General features: G+C 46.3%; 1 protein-coding gene across 2 annotated transcripts in view; it reads left to right on the forward strand.

Moving 5' to 3' along the window:
• Window positions 1-22,769, forward strand: part of LOC125298757 (band 4.1-like protein 3) — a 51,976-nt gene that overhangs the window by 20,675 nt on the left and 8,532 nt on the right. Inside the window, exons 4-19 of one of the 2 annotated variants that reach the window (XM_048249602.1) lie at window positions 1,016-1,210; window positions 5,184-5,288; window positions 7,115-7,157; window positions 7,299-7,374; window positions 7,579-7,797; window positions 8,167-8,254; window positions 8,908-8,952; window positions 9,846-9,998; window positions 10,170-10,267; window positions 10,956-11,131; window positions 12,565-12,740; window positions 16,978-17,043; window positions 17,479-17,670; window positions 18,418-18,486; window positions 19,622-21,154; window positions 22,348-22,428. In XM_048249602.1, coding sequence (XP_048105559.1) covers window positions 1,016-1,210; window positions 5,184-5,288; window positions 7,115-7,157; window positions 7,299-7,374; window positions 7,579-7,797; window positions 8,167-8,254; window positions 8,908-8,952; window positions 9,846-9,998; window positions 10,170-10,267; window positions 10,956-11,131; window positions 12,565-12,740; window positions 16,978-17,043; window positions 17,479-17,670; window positions 18,418-18,486; window positions 19,622-21,154; window positions 22,348-22,428 — 3,315 coding nt within the window. The remainder of the gene's footprint in view (window positions 1-1,015; window positions 1,211-5,183; window positions 5,289-7,114; window positions 7,158-7,298; window positions 7,375-7,578; window positions 7,798-8,166; window positions 8,255-8,907; window positions 8,953-9,845; window positions 9,999-10,169; window positions 10,268-10,955; window positions 11,132-12,564; window positions 12,741-16,977; window positions 17,044-17,478; window positions 17,671-18,417; window positions 18,487-19,621; window positions 21,155-22,347; window positions 22,429-22,769) is intronic. The other variant, XM_048249610.1, reaches the window with a different exon arrangement.

A 22,769-nucleotide genomic window follows, 5' to 3' on the forward strand; every position in this document is an offset into this window, starting at 1 on the left:
ATACAGTAAACCGTTTATTGGATAGGATACCCACACAATAAGACCTCTGCCCCTACCTCTATGCATGGAGATGAATGGACATTATTGTTTCTTATTGCTTTTTTCTCTCATTTTCATTCCTTATTTTATTAGGCTATTGATTGAATTGACATTGTTTATTATTGATATTCTCCTTATTATAGTTTGACCAACATTCTAATCTGGTCCCCGTTAAATTTTAAATATTATATTGTTTTTATGTGTGTTTTTATTGCTTTGTACAAAGGTGTCTGCCAAATCCCATAACCATAACCATGTCTGTGATGATTTACTGAACATTGCTTTTGATCTTCTCTTTGTTATACCCTGTGATTACTCATCTTTCTTTTGTTATGTCCTGACTGGTGCACTTCTACATCTCTCTCTCTCTCTCTCTCTCTCTCTCTCTCTCTCTCTCTCTCTCTCTCTCTCTCTCTCTCTCTCTCTCTCTCTCTCTCTCTCTCTCTCTCTCTCAAATTCAAATTCAAATTCAAAGTTGCTTTATTAGCATGACTGTATGGGAACAGTGTTGCCAAAGCTATTGTTACATACAACATAACATACAAGACCATAGGACAAAAAACAGAAAATACATAAGGAGAGGTGGGTACATCAGTGTGGGGTGGACATAAAAGATCTAGAATTAACAGCAGTAAAGAACAAGAGTAATAATAGTGTGCGTGTGTGTGTGTGTGTGTATCACAGACACAAATATGTTTTAGTCCTTCAGATCCTCACATCTCAAGATAAATTGTGCTGCTAAGGCAGCAGAGGGCCCTTCACCAAGAAGTATGGCCATTTTTTCATTATTGTCAAAATTTGTGTCAAAAAAGTGTGGGATAACTATTTGAAATTTGGGAAAGAATGTACATTTTTGTATTTTTCACAGTGAAGAAAGAAGTGCTCCTCTGTCTCAACCATCTCTGCCTGACACTGACCACATATTCCCTCTGTCTGTCTGTCTGTCTGTCTGTCTGTCTGTCTCTGCTCCCTGTAGGTTGTCGAGGACACCCCTTCCTCATCAGCAAGCAGTAGGTTGGACACCCGTGGTTCCTCTGAGGATCAGCGCTCCCACAGATCATCCAGAAGCTTCCGTCTGTCCAGACCTCCCCACGGCAACCCCAACCAGCTCAGGAAGATGCAGTGCCGAATCACACTACTGGACGGGTCTGACTACACCTGCACGGTGGAGGTGTGTGTGTGTGTGTGTCTGGGCATGTGTAGGAGTGTACATATATAATAAGTAATTTATTATATAATCCATTTATTACTTATTGAGAAGGATTGGGAAGTATTTTCTGTGTGTGTGTGTCCATTTGTGCATTGCTCTACATATGTGTGTGTGTGTGTGTGTGTGTGTGTGTTTGCATCCACTCCTGTAAACTCAGACGGTGCTTTGCTTCAGACAGTTGCTTATTGCGGTGGTCTTAGCCTGTGACCTGAGGCCACTGGGCCATTAATCCAGTTATTAATCCCCAGAATGCCTTAAGGCAGGGCGTTCAGTGCACTGCCTCTGACTGGGCTGTGTCTGTCTGAGGCACAAGGCCAGGAGTCTGGGGGCATGTGTGCTCCCCTCCCCCCCTGTTAAGAGATTTTCTATAGACGATGCCAGGGATACCGACCGATCTGAGGGCAGGTAAACTGGTATGGTAGTAGCCCCATTGAAGTCCCTAAGGGGCCACCACCCCCCACCCCCACCCCTCTGAAAGTCTCTGAATGTGATCAAACAGGGACCAGGCCTGCATCACTTGCTGTGATTCAGCATCTGAAGATCCATTCTTTCGTGTGAGTGTGTGCACGCCCTTTCAGCAGAGATAATTTGGAGTGTAAGTGTGTAGAATTGTCACGTTGCATGGGTATGTGTGTGTGTGTACATGTATTGGCATGCTGTGTTAAGTGTGTGTGTGTGCCTGTGCGCCAATGCCAGGAGCTTAGTGAGCCAATCTCCTTATCCCGTCCCTGGGATCAGCTGAGCAGATTAGGTGTGTGTGTGTGTGTGTGTGTGTGTTTGTGTGTGTGTGTGTTCCTCTTCGTCATATTTTTGTGGGAAAAATGTGTCTTGGCCGTTTGCTGTGAGATGATGCCAGAATTTGATTGTGTGCTTGTGTGTGTGTTGGTATCTGCATGTTTGTCTGTGTGTGTGTGTGTGTGTGAGAGAGAGAGAGGTGTTTGCGGGTGTTTGTGTGAGAGTCAGTCCTCCTGAGTTGAATGTCATGATTCTGAGCCTCCACTGGGGCTCTGTTGTCACGTGACCTGCAATGGGACCACTGACCACAACAAGCCAGCGTCTACAGGCCTGTTTACGCGTGTGTGTGGAGGCCTGTCAAGGTCCAGTGTTTTTGCGTGTGTACCTGGTCACACTTACAGTATGTGTGTCTGTGAATCTGTTTGTGTTAGTGAAGACACACAGACATACTGTGTGTGTTTATCACACATGTTTATGTGTTTATGTGCGTGCGTGCGTGCGTCCTGATTTGGGCTCACACTTAGTCTTTCTCCTAGCCTAGGGGAAAACCAGCTTCTCCAGCTCTTTGTATGGCGTTGTTATTTTTACGCCCCATTTAAGGTGGAGAGGTGACCTGAATACTTGGCCAAGCATACACAGTCTATACTCTGAGTATATATATGTGTTCAGGATGGCCTGGAGACTAACCATCAAAGGGTTGAGGGAAAGGTTCTCCAGGTGATGCATACAAGTGTGTGTGTGTGTGTGTGTTGGTTTGAGTATGAAGACGGTAATAATTGTGGTGTGTACTGTACGTGTGTTGGTGAAGACAGGAGGGATAGTGACTTACCTGTGTGAAGTTTGGTGTACCTGTCTTGGATATTTGTGTCTGTGTGTCTGTGAGTGTGTCATTTCAACTATGCAAACATTTTGCAGGGCTAAACCAATAGCGTGTTGTGGCTGTGTGTCTGTGAAACTGTTTGTGTGGAGTGTCGTGTGAATATGTCAAGCATGTATACTCTATGGTGAATGGTATGTGTGTGTGTGTGTGTGTGTGTGTGTGTGTCATATTGACTGTGTCTGCAAGTAAACATGTTAAGCATGCTTGCTCAGGGCTTTGAACTGTGTGAAATGTCTAGTTTGACTTTGCTGTGACTTTGCTGTGCAGTGCTGTGTAGGCAGACACACTGTGTGGCTATTCCCAAATGTGTGTTTGTGAGTGGCCATTGTTGAATGTGTGCTGCTTTGTTTTTGTTGGAGAGTGTTCATCTGTTATTTGTGTGTGTGTGTGTGTGTGTGTGTGTGTGTGTGTGTGTGTGTGTGTGTGTGTGTGTGTGTGTGTGTGTCTCTGTCTAATTCAGTACCGTCCCTACAGCCTATCTCTGTCCCAGTGGCGTTAGCACATCCTTTGAGTTTGTGTGTGTGTGGGGTGAAGGAGCGAGAGAGAGAGTGTGTGTGAAAGAGAGAGAAAGAGCAGCACAGTGCCAGGAGCTCTCCCTCATCACTCTCTCTGACAAGCGAAAGCTCCTAACACTACCCTTTAGGGCTGTCACTTTTGTGAAAAAATCCTGTTCGATTTTTGAGACATAAGTGTTCATTGAATCGATTTTTTATGTCTAAAGACGTTTCCATTTTCAACGCCAAATATAGGCCAATCCACAAACAACTGCAGGACGAACGCTTGTAGACGCAAGCCAGCAATATTTCTGATTTATTGGCGTGAAGTTTCGTGCACAATGACAAACAGAAGTGCAACATTCTCGAAAACCAGTAAGCCGAGTGGACTGCCATTACATCAGTGACATGACTGCAGGCTTCAACCTAGCTGTGTCTGTGTTTACGATTAGAAATGTCAAACAAATTTCGCCTACGTAGAACTCGATTGCACAGTTTGCGTAGCCTACCGCTTTGTTCTTCTCCATAGTTTTATATACCAAAAATCCGAAGTACTTCCACATCGAACTCCTCAAGTTATTAGGGCCCATCACTCGTCTCTCTACATGTCGCACAGGTTGATCGCGTTGTCCTCCATTTTTTGGCAAAACACGAGCAGCATAGCAGCTGATTGAAACAGCTGTTCCCGGTGCGTAAAATTGGTGGTAATTTTCTTTTTAGCGTTTGCAATGCTTTCTGCACTTCGGAATTATTTTATATTTGGTTAAAATCGATTCCCTATTTTAGTTTTCGAAACTTGTGTTGTTTGGTCCAATCGATTGTGCAATCGATTTTCAAACGTAAAGTGACAGCCCTACTACCCTTTGACTTTTCTGACTCTCTGAACGCACACATGCGCACACACACACACACACACACACACACACACACACACACACACACCTAGAAGCTGTACACAGACACACCTTGGGATACCCCCACAAACACCCTCCTATCAGAATGCACATCCTTAATGAGACACTGGGTCTTGTCTTCTCTTTATCTGAATATATTTACAAGGTGTGTGTGTGTGTGTGTGTGCGCGTGCACGTGCGCGCATGTGTATTTCTCCTCTCTGGGGGCGTTTGGTAATGGCGCACTAAAAGTAACCTGGAATGCTGCCCAGTGACTCAGAGGCACAGACTCACACATATACTGACTTGATCGGTTGTGGCCCGTCAGACAAAGTCTGCCCTTCTGACCGGGCTCTGATCATGTTGAGAGGAGAGCCCATGTCCACCTCTGTCCGTCTCCAATTGCAGTGTGCAGACCACACTTCTTCCACCTCTGTCCGTCTCCCCACCTCTGCTCAGGCAGCTATAGTTGGTTCTAATGAGGTATTTTTTTCACTGCAGATGAAAATTATTCTCAGGAGTGTGCTTGAGGAGGTGTATGTCTGTCTTTAAAGAGGGAGAGAGAGAGAGTCTTGCCTATAGAGGATGGATGGATGTTTGGGCCTGCAGAACGTTGGGTGACTGACAGGATCTCCCAGCGTGTCTTTCTTTTTGTCTCTCTCCTCCTGTCTTTTGTCTTTTCTTTTCTTTTCTTTCTTTCTTTCTTTTTTTCTTTCTTTCTTTCTCTCTCTCTCTCTCTCTCTCTCTCTTCCTCTTCCTCATCCCTGTCACCCCCCCTTCTTGTTGACCTCTCCCTTGGCTATTTCCTGTTTGCTGTGGTCTGTGATGCTATCTGTTCCCTGCGCCTGCACTTTGGTTGGTGTTGACTGTTTGTGTGTTTTTGTGTGTGTGTGTGTGTGTGTGTGTGTGTGTGTGTGTTTATGTTTGAGCAGAAGCGAGCCAAGGGCCAGGTGTTGTTTGACAAAGTGTGTGAGCACCTGAACCTGCTGGAGAAGGACTACTTCAGCCTCTCCTACCGGGATGTGGAGAACCAGAAGGTGAGTGTATTCACCTCCACCAAGGACATTTATGTTTGCAGTGTCTTTGCCCTGTCTATGTGTTTGCCCATGTGCAAAATTACACTAAAACTACCAGCCTGATTTTCATGAGACTTTGAGGAAAGGTGTAGAATGGGCCAGGGAAGAATGCATTGAATTGTGTGCACCTAATTCATGGGGTGTCATGTCATGTAGTGAGACTACATCGAAGCAGGGGTGGGTAGAGTACTAAAAATCTGTACTCAAGTAAAAGTACAATTACTCCCTTCAAAAATGACTTGAGTAAAAGTAAATATTCCCAACTGAGAAATCTACTCAAGTAAAAGTAAAAAAGTACTTTGTTAATAAATTAGTAACAAGTTACTTTTTGTAAATGTTTATATTTTTGATGGCCCTTTAAAGGGATACAAAAGTATCCTTTACGCCTGTTTGCTTTTCTCCTCTGTAGGCTAGTCATATAGGCAACCATATTTTAACAGCCCAATTCAAATATATTTTATTTAATATATTTTAATATTATTTGACACACTTTTGTAGGCTCTCTTGTCATAGCCAGAATAAGCATTAAGTGGCTATGGGTAGACCTATATTTAGGCTACATATAGCCTAGGCATATCCACTCGGACAGAGCGACAGAGCAGGCAATCTGTTTTCTCAGCCGACCGTCTCATGTCATGTGCTGCAACATTGTATGCTACATAAACGAATGCTAAGGTTTTTCTAACTTGTGTGCTCGATATCCAGTGCATTTGCTTTGCTTTTGAATTAAATTGTAGGCCTACTTTCCTTGTCCAATGTGATTGAACGATGCTGGCAAGAAATGAATATGGGCGAAAGTTTCCGTGTCATGTCATACGTCTCGTTTCGTTCTACTCTGGCAGTCTCACCAGAAGATGCAGCAGTTGGCAGGACATCATTGCGTTAACTAAGTTATTGTATATATATGTGTAGAGAGAGAGAGAACATCTGCTTCCGTGTAGTAGGCTACATAGGCCAGTCATTACTAATAATCGCGGGGAAATGTAGCAAATAGCAATGCATTCTGAAGCCCTGTTTCTTTTCTCCCACACCGTTGTGCACCGAGGGAGAGGTGCGCTTTTCTCCCTCGAGATACTATCTCCTCCAATAATAAACTTGTACTCGTAACGAAAGGCAATTGAAAATTAAGCAGAGTAAAGAGATTATTGGATCAATGTACTTGAGTAAGAGTAGAAGTGCCGTTTTAAAAAAAGGAATATGGAAATTTACCGTTCCTCAAGTTTCTCCTAGTCTTGGCTGCATACAGTCAAAAGAGATTCTGTGTACGCCTGAAGGCCCTATACTGCTCATCACTGTTGTTAAACCAATTAGGTGTTTATTAACAGTTTTTCTCCATTGGTTTGGCTCATTTCTTGAAACAGAAATTACATTCTCAAAATAACTTTGACAAACCTCCAAACTACTTGGCAATTGTTCACAACAGAATTGAATTTCTCATTCATTTCATCAAATTGCAAATGTCTTAGTACATGTCAATGTCTCAATACATGTTTGCAAATGATTCAGTACAGGTAGCCTACATTTAGCACAATTTCCAAGTGGATAGATTTTGTTGATCTAAACTGATTGTTGATTCCCAGTCTAATTGTTGTTCTCCCCAAAACATGTCAGTATCATTTCATTGTATAAGTCATCACATGCACAATAGTCTGTGCCTTTTTAAAGGCATCCTTGATCCATATTATGGTTCAAATAAAGGATCTCTCCCTCTCTCTATCTCTTTCCCTCTCTCCTTCCCTCTCTCCTTCCCTCTCTCCTTCCCTCTGTCTGCTTTTTTTCCTTCTCAGAACTGGCTGGATCCTGCCAAAGAAATGAAGAAGCAGCTTAGCAGTAAGACGGCTGATGCTCACTGTCATACATAAAGTCTTGCACACACAAGTCAACTCATAAGACTGTCTCTCACACCTGTCTGCCAGTGCACGAAATACCATGACTGGTTTGGTTTGGTTCTCTCTTCCCTTCTCTCTGCAGATGGGCAGTGGAACTTTGCCTTCAGTGTGAAGTTCTATCCCCCGGATCCTGCTCAGCTGCAGGAAGACCTAACCAGGTGAGACCCACACACACATAGAGAGAGAGATGCACAAGCACACACATACAATAATAACAATCAGGAAATGACATTATACATTAGCAAATACACTATACAATAGCAATTACCAACTTGCTTCTCTCTGCCCCTCTCCTCCTTCATCTCTCCCTCTCTCATTTACTCTTTCTCTTTCTCTTCCTCCATTTCCCCCTCTCCCTCCAGGTACTATCTGTGTCTGCAGCTGCGTGATGACATCGTGTCCGGCCGTCTGCCGTGCTCCTTTGCCACACATGCCGTGCTGGGCGCTTTCACAGCGCAGGCAGAACTCGGTGACTACGACCCAGACGAGCTGGGCAAGGACTACCTGAGTGATCTGAGCATTGCCCCCAGCCAGACCCGCGAGCTACAGGACAAGGTCATGGACCTGCACTGCAACCACAAGTGAGTCCAGTTACTTCAGAGCAGAATAATTCAATTTCATTTACACTACACTACAGTGAATCATTTGACTACTTGTGTTTATGAAAAAGTATAATTATACTCAATCTCATCTTAGAATTTACTGAGATTAGTGGTGTTGACCTTAGTTTTTATAAAGGTTTCAATTCACTTTAGAATAATATGCTGAATACCAAATCAGCTTGTGTTTACGATTATTCAGTTCCATTAAAAAATAGTTCAGTTCAGAATAAAAGTCATGATTGAGTCAGGCTTTGAGTCAGGCTTTGAATCAGACTGACTAGTAGCCCCTTTGCTATATGATTTGTGATTCCTACCAAATCAGACTGATTCTTTCTCTTTTACCCAAAGGGGAATGAGTCCTGCTGACGCAGAGATGCTCTTCCTGGAGAATGCCAAGAAGCTGTCCATGTATGGAGTAGATCTGCATCATGCTAAGGTAAGTGTGTGTGTGTGTGTGTGTGTGTGTGTGTGTGTGTGTGTGTGTGTACCCAGTGAGCACTAACCTGAGTACTATAACATGCTTTGCTTCTTCTTTGCTTCAGCTTTCTGCTACAGCTCTTATAACTATTAAATTGTAATCATCTGTAATCTGATGTAATCCTCAGGTAATAAACTATAATCCTGTTTGAGGTGAGCCTGTACTGGGGCCCTGTTCTCAGACCAGTATTCAGGCGTCTCACACCAGCAGTTAACTGCTTGTAGCGTCCGAATTAGTAGTAAACATGGCAACTTACAATTAGCATAGTTAGTATGAGTAAACATTTAAGCAAGTAACATCCCATTTAGTACTAATCATCATGTCTGCTTTTGCCGTCTTTGGTGGTAATAAACTTGCCCGCTTATACTGTCCCATTTAGTCGTGAACATGTCCCCAGAGCTCCTTCTCTCTGAAGACCGATCCAACAAACTGGCAGCCGTTATCTCACTGCTCACATAGGGGGCTTTCATGACCATCTATTAAGGAATAAGCTGTTCCTTAAGGTGTGCAAGTGGAAGCGTGCGTGTGCATGTGCATTGCAATTGCTCTGGCTGTGGCAGACCTGCACAATGCTGTGTTCTCTGTTTCCTGCACTGCGCACACACGCCTAGCTGGTAGGAAAACTCTTTGAGTGCCTGGCCCCAGCTAAGGATGAGGTAAGATGCTGTTGCTTGTGTGTTTGTCTCAATGAGTGACTGTTTTATGTTTGCATGTGTGTATTAGAGTCGAGTGTGATTTTTCCTGTGTGTGTGTGTGTGTGTGTGTGTGTGTGTGTATGTGTAGGTACAGTATGTGTGTGTGTGTGTGTAGGTACAGTACAGTATGTGTGTGTGTGTGTGTTAGAGTGACTGTGTGTTTGTGTTTGAGTGTTTGTCTATGCACTAGCTCCTTTGCTCAGCAGGCTTTGGCCATCCTCTGCATGTTCTCCCGCCATGCTGTATATCCTTCTGCCTGTTCAAAAAATTCTTCAAAGGACCCCCTAGTGTCACCCCTCATGGTGTCTGACCCCTCACCATGCACCCCTGAGACTCCAGGACAGAGATGTTCTTTGTTCTATTCTAGAACATTCCGTAGCTATATTGTCCAGAACTCTAAGTGGCCCCAGAGCCACTTGTGTCTGCTTTGGCTGCTCTCAGTGTGTGTCTGTAGCAACACACTGAAACTGAGTGCTGGCCAGTCTGAGATCTGTGTGCTTATCGTGAGGTATGTGATTGTTATCGACACGACAGTCATGCTTCAGTGCTGGTTAGCTCCTCGTGGACATAATGCGGTTCTGTAGCCAGACTCCTGGGGGGCTGTTTGTGTGTGTGTCCTCTTGACCTTGTGGCTCCAGTCCAGAGATCGCAGCAGGTTTTTGGATTCATCAAGTCTTCATTAATGACCATTACAGTCCAGACATGTGTGTTTAGTTTGTTGATGACCAAAGAGTGGACATTGGGCTCAAAGACTAGACATTATCTTTGTGTTTGAAAAGAGGATGATGTAGCATGTTATTTATTCCCATGTGTGTGTGTGTGTGTGTGTGTGTGTTTTGTGCGTGTGTGTGCAGGACTCTGAGGGTGTGGAGATCATGTTGGGGGTGTGTGGCAGTGGGCTGCTCATCTACAGAGATCGCCTGCGCATCAACCGCTTCGCCTGGCCCAAGATCCTCAAGATCTCCTACAAGAGGAACAACTTCTACATCAAAATCCGCCCAGGGGAGGTGAGCGTGTGCACACAAACACATCTACAGGCACATGCGCGCACACACACACACACTCAGACATGCTACAGACATATACTCCGTCACAGACTGTGTGTATCCACCTCATTCCATATGGAGTCTTCATAATTCTATTCTGAGTGTGAACTTCTGTGCTCCTCTCCTCTGTAGTTAGAGCAGTTTGAAAGCACCATTGGCTTCAAGCTGCACAACCACCGCGCCGCTAAAAGGGTATGGAAGACCTGCGTGGAGCACCACACCTTCTTCAGGTGAGGGGGGTGAGCAGGGAGAGGGGGATGAGGGGAATGAAGGGATGAAGAAAAGAAAGAAAAAGATGGACGGTTGATAGAACTTGAAAGAACAGGGTAGTCTGTGATCAGATCATAAAGAACACAAACACAGTTCCTTGTTGCTTGATCACATATAGCTTTATCATAAACTAAGTTTTATAGTATTTGCTTCTAAACCTTCTTTGATTATTTCAATTGACTTGTTCTGCACAGTTTGGGCTTATTTCTCATTCTGTTCAGAGAAACACGGTGTAGTAAAGAGTGTAAACTGTAAATGTGTGCACAGGCCTTGGAATCAGAAAGCGTCTTGCTAAATGGCAGTCTGGCTTTATGTCCACTCTGCCCCCTTCTGGCCAGTCACTGACACAGCTATCAGTTTCTAAGCACTGCAGGGCTGAATCTGTATTTATATGGCAAGCACTGAATTGTTTGACAGGTGTAAAACCCCATTCGACTAGCAAGCGACTAGCATTAGTAGATCATGTAATGTTATGTAATACAGCAATTACTGGCTAAACAACCACTGGCAACATAAAATGTCGCACAATAAAGTTCAAATAAGTTCCGCTTTTGAGGTGACACGCAAACAGGTTACTTGTGAATTCTATATGCGGCTTATCCACGGTAACCTGTTGTTGTTGTTATTGTTGTTGGTTCCTCCCCTCAGGCTGGTGTCTCCAGAGGCTCCGCCCAAGCGCTTTCTGTCTCTGGGTTCTAAGTTCCGCTACAGCGGGCGCACGCAGGCCGAGACCCGGAAAGCCAGCTCTCAGATACAGAGGCCCGCACCCATGATCCAGCGCTCCGCCAGCAAGAGATACACCATGTCCCGTAGCCTGGACGGGGGTTAGTATTCACACACTATCTCTCTCACTCACTCACACACACACACACACACACACACACACACACACACATAAACACACACACACACACACCTACACAGACAGACAGAGAGATAAGAGATGCATCATGTCTCGCAGCCTGGATGGGTGTTAATTTACACAATCACACTGACACACATACACGAACACGCAAGCACACACATGCACATACAGAGACACATGCATGCACAAAAACTTTCTATGGTGAAGTTGGTAGATATAAAAATATTTTTAAGTATTTTTTCCTTGGCGCAAAGACTGATATGAGATATGCAAGTATTATTGCATCCTGAAAAATAAAAACTTTTTCCATGAATAGATGGCCTGTACAAGGTCCAAGATATATTAAAGTAAAAGTAGCACATTTGTCCTGAAAATAGCCTGGGAGTGTAAGGGTTAATTTCCCAGCACAGAGAGAAAGAGCGAGAAACAGAGAAGAAAAGGAAGAAGGGGAGAAAGAAAAAGTGGGGGTAGTAAGAGAGAGAGAGAGAGTGAAAGAAGGAGGTAGAGGGAGGAAGAATAATTTGAGTTGTAACTATATTTAGCATCAGCTTAGAAGAGAACAATCACACAGCGATCAAAACAACAATCCCTCACTGTTACTGCAGAGACGCACGGGTTCCCACTCATCCTCTAGGAGCCTAACTGTCTAAGTTTCATTCAGAAATGCGGAAGACATCTCTTTTCCACTTTCTCTCTCTCTCCATCTCTCTCTATCTCTATAGCTCTCTAGCTCTTTCTTTTTCTCTCTCCCTCTCTCTTTCCATCGCTCTAGCTCTTTCTTTTTCGCTCTCCCTCTCTCTTTCCATCGCTCTAGCTCTTTCTTTTTCGCTCTCCCTCTCTCTGTGTGTCTCTATCTCTGACTCTCTGCTTGATATTTGTCATGTGTGTGCAGAACACTTCCATTCCTGTCTAGTGTGCAACTCCAGCAGTGACCGATCGAGTTATCAGGGCTTAAGCCTGCAGAGGAGCTCCCGCTCCCAGCTCAGAGGGGATCTGAGGAAATTAAGTGTTTGATTTCCAAATGCCACAAATCTCCGGGACTCCACACAGAGTGCTTCCCATGGAGGGCCTACAAAGCACAAGGCTATTATGGGATAGTCTGTTTTCAAAGAGATAAGAGACCGTACATGCACGCAGGGTTGTTTTGAAGTTTGTTTTTCTATGACAAGCTGTTTTTGAAGATTTTATCATTTAAAAGTGATTCAACAGTGCTTGGCCTCTATTGGTCTGTTTATATGTATTCTATCCCTCAACCAGTCAATCTAGTAGTTTATGCGGTTAGTATTGATTGAATGGTACAAGTATAATGTACAGTCACAGGAAATGATGTCCCATTTGACCGCATTTGTTTATTTGATCGCTGTTTGTCCTCATTTAACCCCTCTGCTGCAGCTCCAGTGACATCCAACCACGACGGCTTGATGAAAGAGCCCAAGGCTGCCTCAGACAAAAATGCTAAACCTGCCACGAGCAACCTTATCACCCTGGAGACCCCAGAGAAAGTGGTAGAGGAGGAGACCAGTGCCACTGAGGCATCTGACCCTGCCCAACCTGCTCCTGTTGCCAAGGTAGCCACTCACCTCTGACCTGACACCATGGGTTAGAGAATCTAGTCCCTCCCTCTTCTTGCCTTTTGAACCAGTTATATGAGCTGTGATTGACAAAATTATTAATTGACATGCATTGGACTCCTATCAATAACCTGTCCCGCTCGTTAGTTATTTTTAAGGCTTGGTTCTCTGTCTGGTTGCCGGAACCTCCTCACAGAAACCTTTTTCTGTCACAGCATTTAGCTCTTTGACAGCCTTGTATGGGTTCTAATTTCTGTCTTATGGAGCACTGCTGTGTGTGAATGCTCCTTTACGGTCTTTTCGTCAGACTAACAGCACTTTTCTTTCTTCCCTTCCTCCCGATGTCTATTGCTTTTCATTTGCCATTTTGTTGGCTGAAACCCCCTGCATCTCTTGGGTCATCCTCTCTTTATTTGGACCATCCTTTCGTCTTTGCCTCACTCCCCCATTGTACATTTATATGGGCTCCTTCATATTGTGCTCACGTATCTTAATGGCTTCTCATCTCGTCTCATCTTGTCCCATCTCATCTCGTCGCCTAATTTCTGTATCCATACCTCACTTCTTTCACTCTTCTTGCTCTCCTCCTCTCCTCTCCTCCTCTCCTCCTCTCCTCTCCTCAGTCCTCTCCCCCCCTCAGTCCTCCTCTTTACTCTTTCTTTCCTCCGCCACGCTCGAGCTCTCCCTCCCCTCATCGCCGGTCATCTCCTCTCCTCCTCTCCTCCTCTCCTCCTCTCCTCCTCTCCTCCTCTCCTCCTCTCCTCCTCTCCTCTCCTCCTCTCCTCTCCTCCTCTCCTCCTCTCCTCCTCTCCTCTCCTCCTCTCCTCTCCTCCTCTCCTCTCCTCCTCTCCTCTCCTCCTCTCCTCTCCTCCTCTCCTCTCCTCCTCTCCTCTCCTCCTCTCCTCCTCTCCTCCTCTCCTCCTCTCCTCCTCTCCTCTCCTCCTCTCCTCTCCTCCTCTCCTCCTCTCCTCCTCTCCTCTCCTCCTCTCCTCTCCTCCTCTCCTCTCCTCCTCTCCTCTCCTCCTCTCCTCCTCTCCTCTCCTCCTCTCCTCCTCTCCTCTCCTCCTCTCCTCCTCTCCTCTCCTCCTCTCCTCCTCTCCTCCTCTCCTCCTCTCCTCCTCTCCTCCTCTCCTCCTCTCCTCCTCTCCTCCTCTCCTCTCCTCCTCTCCTCTCCTCCTCTCCTCTCCTCCTCTCCTCTCCTCCTCTCCTCCTCTCCTCTCCTCCTCTCCTCTCCTCCTCTCCTCCTCTCCTCTCCTCCTCTCCTCTCCTCCTCTCCTCCTCTCCTCCTCTCCTCTCCTCCTCTCCTCCTCTCCTCTCCTCCTCTCCTCTCCTCCTCTCCTCTCCTCCTCTCCTCCTCTCCTCTCCTCCTCTCCTCTCCTCCTCTCCTCTCCTCCTCTCCTCTCCTCCTCTCCTCCTCTCCTCTCCTCCTCTCCTCTCCTCCTCTCCTCTCCTCCTCTCCTCCTCTCCTCTCCTCCTCTCCTCTCCTCCTCTCCTCTCCTCCTCTCCTCTCCTCCTCTCCTCTCCTCCTCTCCTCTCCTCCTCTCCTCTCCTCCTCTCCTCCTCTCCTCTCCCTTCCCACTCTCTGCCTCTGCTACCTGGAGCCCAAAGCCTCCTCGCTCACCGCCACGCTCGCGCAGGGCTTCCACGACAGCTCTGACGACGACGACGACGACGAGGTCTGTGGGTGGGACAGCTGCCAGGATATTCTGGGATGTATTATTATTAATAGTGGAGGGTGTATGTGGAGGCCGTGCTTGTGTGCATTGGCACGAATGACAGGGGAATATGTGTGTGTGTGTTTGTGTGTGTGTGTGATCATAATCATCATCTATGCATTTATGTGTGGTGCTTTTATGTGTGGTACCATTATCATCTTCATCCGTGTCTGTAGAAATGAAAGCTTTCAGTTCAGGAACTCCTAATACTCTTGGAGTTGTTCACGTCTAAAAAAAAAACACAAACGGATGTGACTAACTAGACACAACCTCATTGTTGTCATGAGGATTTAGAGTGTCAGTGTTGCTCATCCATCTACCGATCCATCCATTTTAACTTTCACAAGAGAGTGATTACAATGTTGTTGACTTGGTCCCAGTCATGTGCAGCAGACACAACTTTTAAAGTCCTTGCAGAATCTCTGGGGACTCTTTGTCCCCAACTGGCAAGCCAATGTCGGAGAGAAACCCAGAGAGGCTGTGAGTCGAGAAATCAACACATTCCTGAACTCTCGTTCCCCCCATAGATGTGGTGAACCAGGCACATGGCTCACCACTCCTCCTGTTCAGTTTCAGTGTCAGGGTCAGGGGCTTTTAACATGGCGTGTCCTCCCGCAGGAACAGGGATATTTGGACATCTAGTCTCTGACTCCCTCTCTCTGTGTGCTAATGTGCTGAGCTCATTCCAGAACCCCACTAAAAGCCTGTGGCTTGGGATTCATCTGGCCCTGTTCTACCTTTGCGCATTTCTCAGCCTGTTCTGGGTTTTTCCTCGTCCAAAGAAAACTCTCCCTCATCACCACATGGCCTCTGCTCTCCACCCTGTTTCCCTGTGCAGTCATGTGCAGCTGAGGCCAGTTGGCCAGCTCTCTCCCTACCTAATCTCACCCGGCACTGGGACTTCTCTCGCCCGTCTCTCTCTCTCTGTCTCTCTGTCTCTCTATCGCTGCTCCGACGGGAACACACATTGGGGGCTCTGACGCCAAACAGACGGACAGCGACCAGACGGACTTTCCATGTGACGGTGAAACGACGGCCTCAGAGGTTGGTCCTGTGATAGAGCTGACAGGGCATCAGCATTCCAGTGTGCACACGACAGGCCAGGAATACTGAAGTGTTAGGCTTATCTTTATGAGAGAGAGAGAGAGAGAGAGAGATCGTTCCTTTGTGTGTCTGCATGAATACATGATTGATGTTGGACTTGGATGTTGGAATGAATAAACCTATGTGATAGTTATCGGTGCTTAGCAAGTATTTGCTAGTCAAAGACTGTGTGTGTGCGAGAGTGCTTAATGTCTCCAACTATGAATATAATCCCTCTCCTTTTCATGTTGCTGATATTAGTCAGATCAGGAGGACGAGGAGGCTTCCAGTCTGAAGACACAGGTACCACAAGTATTTCTCAGCCACAGCCACTCCAATCCATTGTGATGTCACAGTTCCTCTCTGACCCCATTATGACATCACCCACTCTTGTTCCCTTCCTGTGATGTGACAATGCTCTCATGATTATCCTTTGTGATGCCAGAGGACACCATGGCAGTGGAATGTAACATCCACCATTGTCTTCCATCACCTTCCCCTACTGCGACATTGTGACATCACCTCTAGGATCTTTCACAAGTCTCTCAGCACGCCTCCTCAGGAGGGTACTCGTCCATTTCCTTCATTCATCACCCTCCCGTTGCCATCAGTTCTTTCAGTTCACGCAAAAGCTGCTCTTGATTTGTTCCTCTCGGTGTCTTCTTTTGTTTCTTGTTATGCTGAGCAAACTCATGATTTGAAGTTTAATTTCATTGCAGAGCACTTGTGGTATTCATCTGTTTTGTGTGTTTCTTTTTAGTAGGCGTTCTGTTCTGTTCTGTTCTGATGTGTTCTTTTTTGATTTCCTTTGTGACTCTGCTGTCACTCTGATGTTGTCTCCTCAGACATCTTAAGGACAACACTCCACCCCCCACCCTCACAGGTGCTCCTGTTACCCTGAACCTTTGCTGCCTCCTACCCTTTCTTGCCCTGTGTCTCCTCCTTATCGACCCGTAGACTCCTTGTCTGTCCCTGAGGGATAAGGACACTTATCTCTAGTGTGTGGGTACTATACAAGCTCCAATGGTATAACTGCATAAGGAGGAGACCCCACTTTTCCTTTTAATATAATCTTTAATAGTAACATTACATATTTAATGTTTAAACACATGTGCCTCAGCTCTAAACCTCACATATTTTAAGTGATGTTTTGATGCCATGACTGCCAAGGCACACCTGATTGTCTATCCAAGCTGGTAGATTCCTGAGCTTTGGTGCGCTTCAAACACCTCTTTAGCTCCTGATTGTGCTCTGTGCTAAGGAAGTCCTACAGACACTTAGCCCCTGACAGCTCTGTCATTGCTGGGAGAGTATGACTGCATTTTGCCCACAGGGCAGTGTTAGAAGCATCAGGGCATCTTCTCTTGCCCACGTCTCTCTCTCCTCACTCCCACCCCCCACCCCCTCTGTGTATCTGCCCCCCACTCCTCCCCCAGAACAGCCTCATCAGGCGAATCAACAGGGAGAACGTCTTTGTGAAGCACAGCAATCTCATGCTGCAGGTAAAGGCGTGTTGTGTGTTTGAACGCATTTGCATCTGATACTACATGCTCACCCCAACTCCTGGTTACCCCCCCTAACCCCCTGATGTGGTGATGGACTGACCCCTAACCCCTGAACTCTGGCTGCACGGTGTGGACTGCTCTAGATGACTTGACCCCAGTAGAGTTGGCAAATGTTTGGTCAGTCCTCAAACTAATGCATTTCTGCTCCATGAAACTTTGCTGAGTTGAGCAAATGGGAGTGTACATGGGCATTAATGAGAAAATTTAAAAAAACTACTGTAGCTAACCTGCAAACATAGCACTTTAATGATGCAGACCATGTTAACACAACTCAACCAGACATGGTTTAAACTGTAGTGAAGGACATGCTTATCCTGAAGCTGTGTTGCCCGCCTCCCTCCTCACCGTCCTGTGTCATGATTGGCCGGTCAGGAGACTGACACACCTGAGGAGGTGCTACGGCGGCAGACCAACCTGAGCGAGCTCAAGCGCTCGTTTCTGGAAGTTTCCACGCTCAGTCCCGGCCAGACGGAGTGGGACCGCCGCATGTCCTCCTCGCCTGTCACCACCCATCGATATAGCAACGCTGTGCCCACCATCAAGCCCTGTCTGTCCCTACAGAAAGTAAGCATTGTTGGGCATGGCTAACATTCTTGTTGTGTTGCAGTTGAACCATGCCTAAACTGCATGCTGGGTTGTCTCTGGCAGGTCCTTGACCCCTTGACCCCACTCACCCCCGCCCCCTACTCCCCAGGCTAACAGGACATCTACAGCTGCGCCTTAAGCGTATGTGCGTATGTGTGTGCGCGTTTGTGGGGCTGGGTGGGTAGGCGCAGACTGGACTAGACGTGTGGATGTGTCTGGAAGCAAGCAACGTGTTTTGGTTTGTCCCCAAGACTCCTGGTCTTCAGATTCAGCATAGTTCACCCTGATCTGGAGGTGTTTGGGTATGAAAGAGCTGATGCAAACCCACAAGGGGAGAATACATCTGGCCTTTTGGTGTGATCATCATATACAGGTGACGCCGTGTTAGTGAATATAGTGTTCTTTTATTTATTTATTTGTTTGTTTGTTATTTCTTTCACTATGGTTTTATTTGCTTGCTTCTTTGTCTTTTTGGAGACATACTGTATGTTTCACACAAACCATTAACTCCATACCCCCACCCACAGCATGACTTCAAAAATGGCAGTATGAAAGTTTTCATGACTTTGTCCCTCTTGCTCATTGTCTGTTTCTTCCCCCCTCTCTCTCTCTCTCTCTCTCTCTCTCTCTCTCTCTCTCTCTCTCTCTCTCTCTCTCTCTCTCTCTCTCTCTCTCTCTCTCTCTCTCTCTCTCTCTCTCTCTCTCTCTCACACTGTCTGTTCTCAGACGGAAGAAGATACCAAAGCCACACCTGACAACACACCTGAGGACCAGCAGCAAGAGACCCCATCAGAGGTACACACACACAATTGCTATTTCTTCTGTATGTGTTTGTATACACACAACCCATCATGTGGCGTGTGTAGGGTGTCTGCTTATATCTAATGTCATTTTTCTCCGTCAGATTGTAGTGAAGATGATCACTTTCAGACTTTTTAAACAACAGTGACTGACCATACATCTCTCTGTGTGTGTTTGTGTTTGGGATATTTATGTTTGTTGCTGAACATAAGTCTGGGTTTGTGTTGTGAGATCCACACACAATTTAGACCCCCATCACATGTAGATCTCTATCTCTCTTCCTCTCCCTCCTTCCCTGGGATCACACCATCTCAGGCACGTTGTTATTTCTCTCTCAGAGTTCATAGGATCTTTCTCCCTTCCCCTCCGCCCTCTCCTGGGCTCAAAGCGTGAGAGAGATGGTTCATGAGGAGAAGCACATCGTCCTTTCTCTATTTCTCGCTCTCTCTCTTGCTCGCTCGCTCTCTCTCTCAGGGTTTATCTATAGGAACCCATAATAGTCCAGCTCAACTTAGCTCAACCCCATTGACCTCCATCTATCTCACACTGGCCACCTCAGGTTGTCAGCACCTGCCTGAGTATCAAGCCTCTCTGGGTCTCTGTCCCCCTCTAGATGTCACAAGGGTCACTCTGTTGGATGCACCATAGCGTCATCGCAGGCTTTATATGGACTTATGGATTGTGTGTGTGTGTGTGTGTGTGTGTGTCCATACATTTCCCCCCTCTGAGTGTTTGTCTGTGTATATTTATGTGTGTCTGTTCAGCCATAACTGTTCTCTGAATGAGAAAGGGACAGTAAAACTAAATGAGTTTGGTGGGAATCAATACACCACCAGTGAGGAATCCCCACCAGCTGTTAGCTATTAATTCCTCTGACGGTGTCTGCTTCTCCATAGCACATTGTGTTTCCTCACCCATTGGTGATTACATAAGGGCCAATAGAAAGGGACAGGAAAATTGCCCCCTGCCCCCCACTTTACTTAAAGAGGTTATCTCTCCCATACAGTGATATATTCCCCTGAGCAGTGCCTGGGTCACTGAAACAGTAAAGCACCATAAAGCTGAACAACCCTGTGCTGTTGAATTTAATCGCCTCTGTAGGAAAATGTGATTTGTTCCCTACATGTAGGACGCATGTAAGCAGGAGTGGTCTCCAGCGCACCCTGTGGGTGAGGAGAAGATGGGCAGGTGTGTGGAGCAGAGTGAGGTTGGAGGGGCACCTGACCACCGCTCTGACTGGGAGCGCGCTCTCAGAGAGGCCTACTCTGAGACACCACAGTTTGTCTGCACTCTCACCAGCTATGAAGATGAGGAAGATGAAGAAGATGAAGAGGGATCTGTGAGAGCAGAGGGATATTCGTCGCTGTCACAGTGTCCCAGGGAGTCTTCGTATGGAGCTGCCATCATGGGAGCAGGGGCAATTCACGCCCAGTGGGAGACATGGAAGATCTATACCCTGGCAGACGTCCCGGAGATCCTTCCGCAAGACGCGAGCAGTGATGAACGAACAAGCACTGAGGACGAGAGCGACAGAAGAGAAGAGGAGAGTGAGACTGAGAGAAAACAGATGCCCTTAGAAATAGATGGTGCTAGAGATGCCCTCATAGCACTCGCCGAGATGGAATCCATCTCCCGCAGACATATCCACACAGGACAAGAGGACCCAGAAGAGGCTGATTACAGTGAGAGAGAGCAGACGGCTGAGACTTTAACTGTGCTGGGAGAGGGACGAGGAGAGTCACAGAGGATCGTATCAAGCTTTGATGCTACCACACAGGAAGAGGTAGACAGTAGAACAACCACAGAGGATGCTCCGTACGAGGAAGAGTTGAGCTTCAGAGGGGACTTCTGTTCCAGTCTCACGGACGAGTCTCTCACTGTACACTGTAGAACAGACACCGACTGCACTCTGTCCGAGGAAGACATGAGCTTCAGGAGTAACTTTTGCTCCACCCTGACGGACGAGGCGTTCCAGATAGCGCCTGGCTTTAGCTTGGATCTGGCCCAAATGTGGCAGCCTGGCAGATACGCGCTCTGGTCAGAGACCCCTGCGGAAGAAGACACCGGCTACAGGTCCACAGAGACATACACACCTCTCTCAGAAGAGGGTCAGCTCACACAACAGATGTTCAGAGAGAATAGTGACCAAGTATCGTATGCTGCTGATACAGAGGAGGTGGAGGCCAGCTGTGTGATGTCTGCCCATGATGCCTTTCTTCAGGTTGAAAACCAGGAAGGGAACACAGAGAAGGGACGTACAGTGTCTGCTTCTCCATGGACCCCCTCTGAACTCTTTGTTGCCCAGGACCAGCGCTTCCAGAACCAGGAAGAGTCTGTTGAAGCAGGAACTGACTCATGGGATTTGTTTTGGTCAGCCCAAGAACAGGCTGATGACGTCCGAGAGACTCGGTCCAATTGGAGTGAGATGTCAGCGGAGGTTTCTGATCTGATCTCCGAGGTTCCCCAGTGTCTCAAGAGGCTTGTGCAGGTCAGAGTGTTAGGAGCAGATGAGGTGGTGGAACAGGAAGAGGAAGATTTTCCAGAGAGGAGTCTTCACGACAGGTCAGAGGTCAACGAGATGGAGCATGCTCAGTTTGGCCTGCAGTCCAGTGTTGTCAACGCTCGCTACGTCACAAAAGCTTTGCCAGCGCTCCGTGTGGTGGTAGGACCTTACCTCAAAACAAACAAACAAACAAATAAACAGCCCTGGTAACCCCAATAATTACTCCACCTACTGCCTCCATAACGTTCCTGCCCACCACCCCTCCTCCATTCTCACGTCTTCTGGTTCACTTCTCTTTCTGCAGTAACCTCCTAATGGAATGTAAGGCATAGCCTACCCGCTCCTTTAATTCTGTCTAACAGCTTACAGCAGCACAGTAGGGCTTAAATGGAGATCTTGTGTGGAATCAGCTGCCATTGTGGACAGTGTAGACTGTAGATGGTGCTTGCCTTAGTAACTAAACTGTTAAATGATGACAAGTAGAAGCATTACTTAATCAGGTTGAATAGGTGGATGACAATGGAGATGCATTTAAGTTATTTATCTTTGGCTCAAGGCAACAAAGTCTGTAGCAGAGGTGTTCTGGTTGTTAGTGAGGCTGTTAAGCATGTCCCAGCAGGCAGAAGAGTTCTGATTATGAGGGCTCTGTCTTCACAGATGCACTCTCCCATGGCTATAGATATACTAGTGAAAGGGAAGAAAGCTCCAGCTCTTTGAAGTGTTTTTCCATTTCAGCTTTTACTCTTGTGTGGACCTTTTGTCTTGTGTCTACCTATTTCTCTTCATTGCCTCTTAGTTGTTTTTTGTCTCTCTCTCTCTCTCTCTCTCTACCTTTGTATGTTTCTGTTGTGTCTTCCACTAGTTTTCAACAAATGGTTTCTGCTGTGGTCTGGCAGCATGTTCAGACAGGCACAGCTGAAAGTATCTATCTACACTTTGATGTCAAATCTAGGGTAGGCTGTGGGCGTGTGTTTGTGTGCATTCAAAGATGGTATTCAAACTCTGCAGGTCAAGTTTGTATTTGAATAACTTGAACTTAATCGATGTGGTTAACTCCAAGTCCTTCTGTCTGGTAGTGCTGCTGTTTTATAGGAAGTGGTTGGTTTTGTAGCCTCATATGGCTGCCTATGCAGAACACAGAGGCTTAATACGTAATCCCCACATACCGTCAGTATGGTATTGAAGTATGCCCTAAAAGCACTTTCTTTATAGTCATCTACTACTGATTGCCATTCAATTAACACTGACATCTGCATGGTTTAGAAGGCCCCACTCTCCAGATTGCTGAACAATGTTATACTTGTCATTATATATCTCTTTCATGTGTGTGTGTATATGTTTGTGTGTGTCAGTCTAAATTGTCCTACACAGGGAGCCCTGCCCAGTGTCCTTCCATTCTGATATCTGAAGGGGGATCATGGGTTACCCCGCAGGTTCTGGAGTCCTCTTTCCATTTCATTACCCATCACCCTCTTTCACCTTATTACATGTTATAAACAGTTCTAACTGATTTCCTCAGAAGGTTATTAACATTGAATTGACATCTAACAGTTGTTCTTTGTTTAGCTTCACACACCACTGGACCAGGATCACACTTCTGACAAGAGGCAGTTTGTTGCTGTTAAACCAAAGCTACATTTTTATGGTTATTAACTATGTAATTCATCTCCTGCCAATTACTTTCCTTGAGTTTTCCCTCTCATTATGTCTTATCATTTGCTTGGTGTGTGTTCTGTTGAGAAAGTGTCATCTCTCTAACATCTGTCGTGTCTCT

Source organism: Alosa alosa, chromosome 1 (assembly GCF_017589495.1).
Source record: "Alosa alosa isolate M-15738 ecotype Scorff River chromosome 1, AALO_Geno_1.1, whole genome shotgun sequence".
Lineage (NCBI taxonomy): Eukaryota > Metazoa > Chordata > Actinopteri > Clupeiformes > Clupeidae > Alosa > Alosa alosa.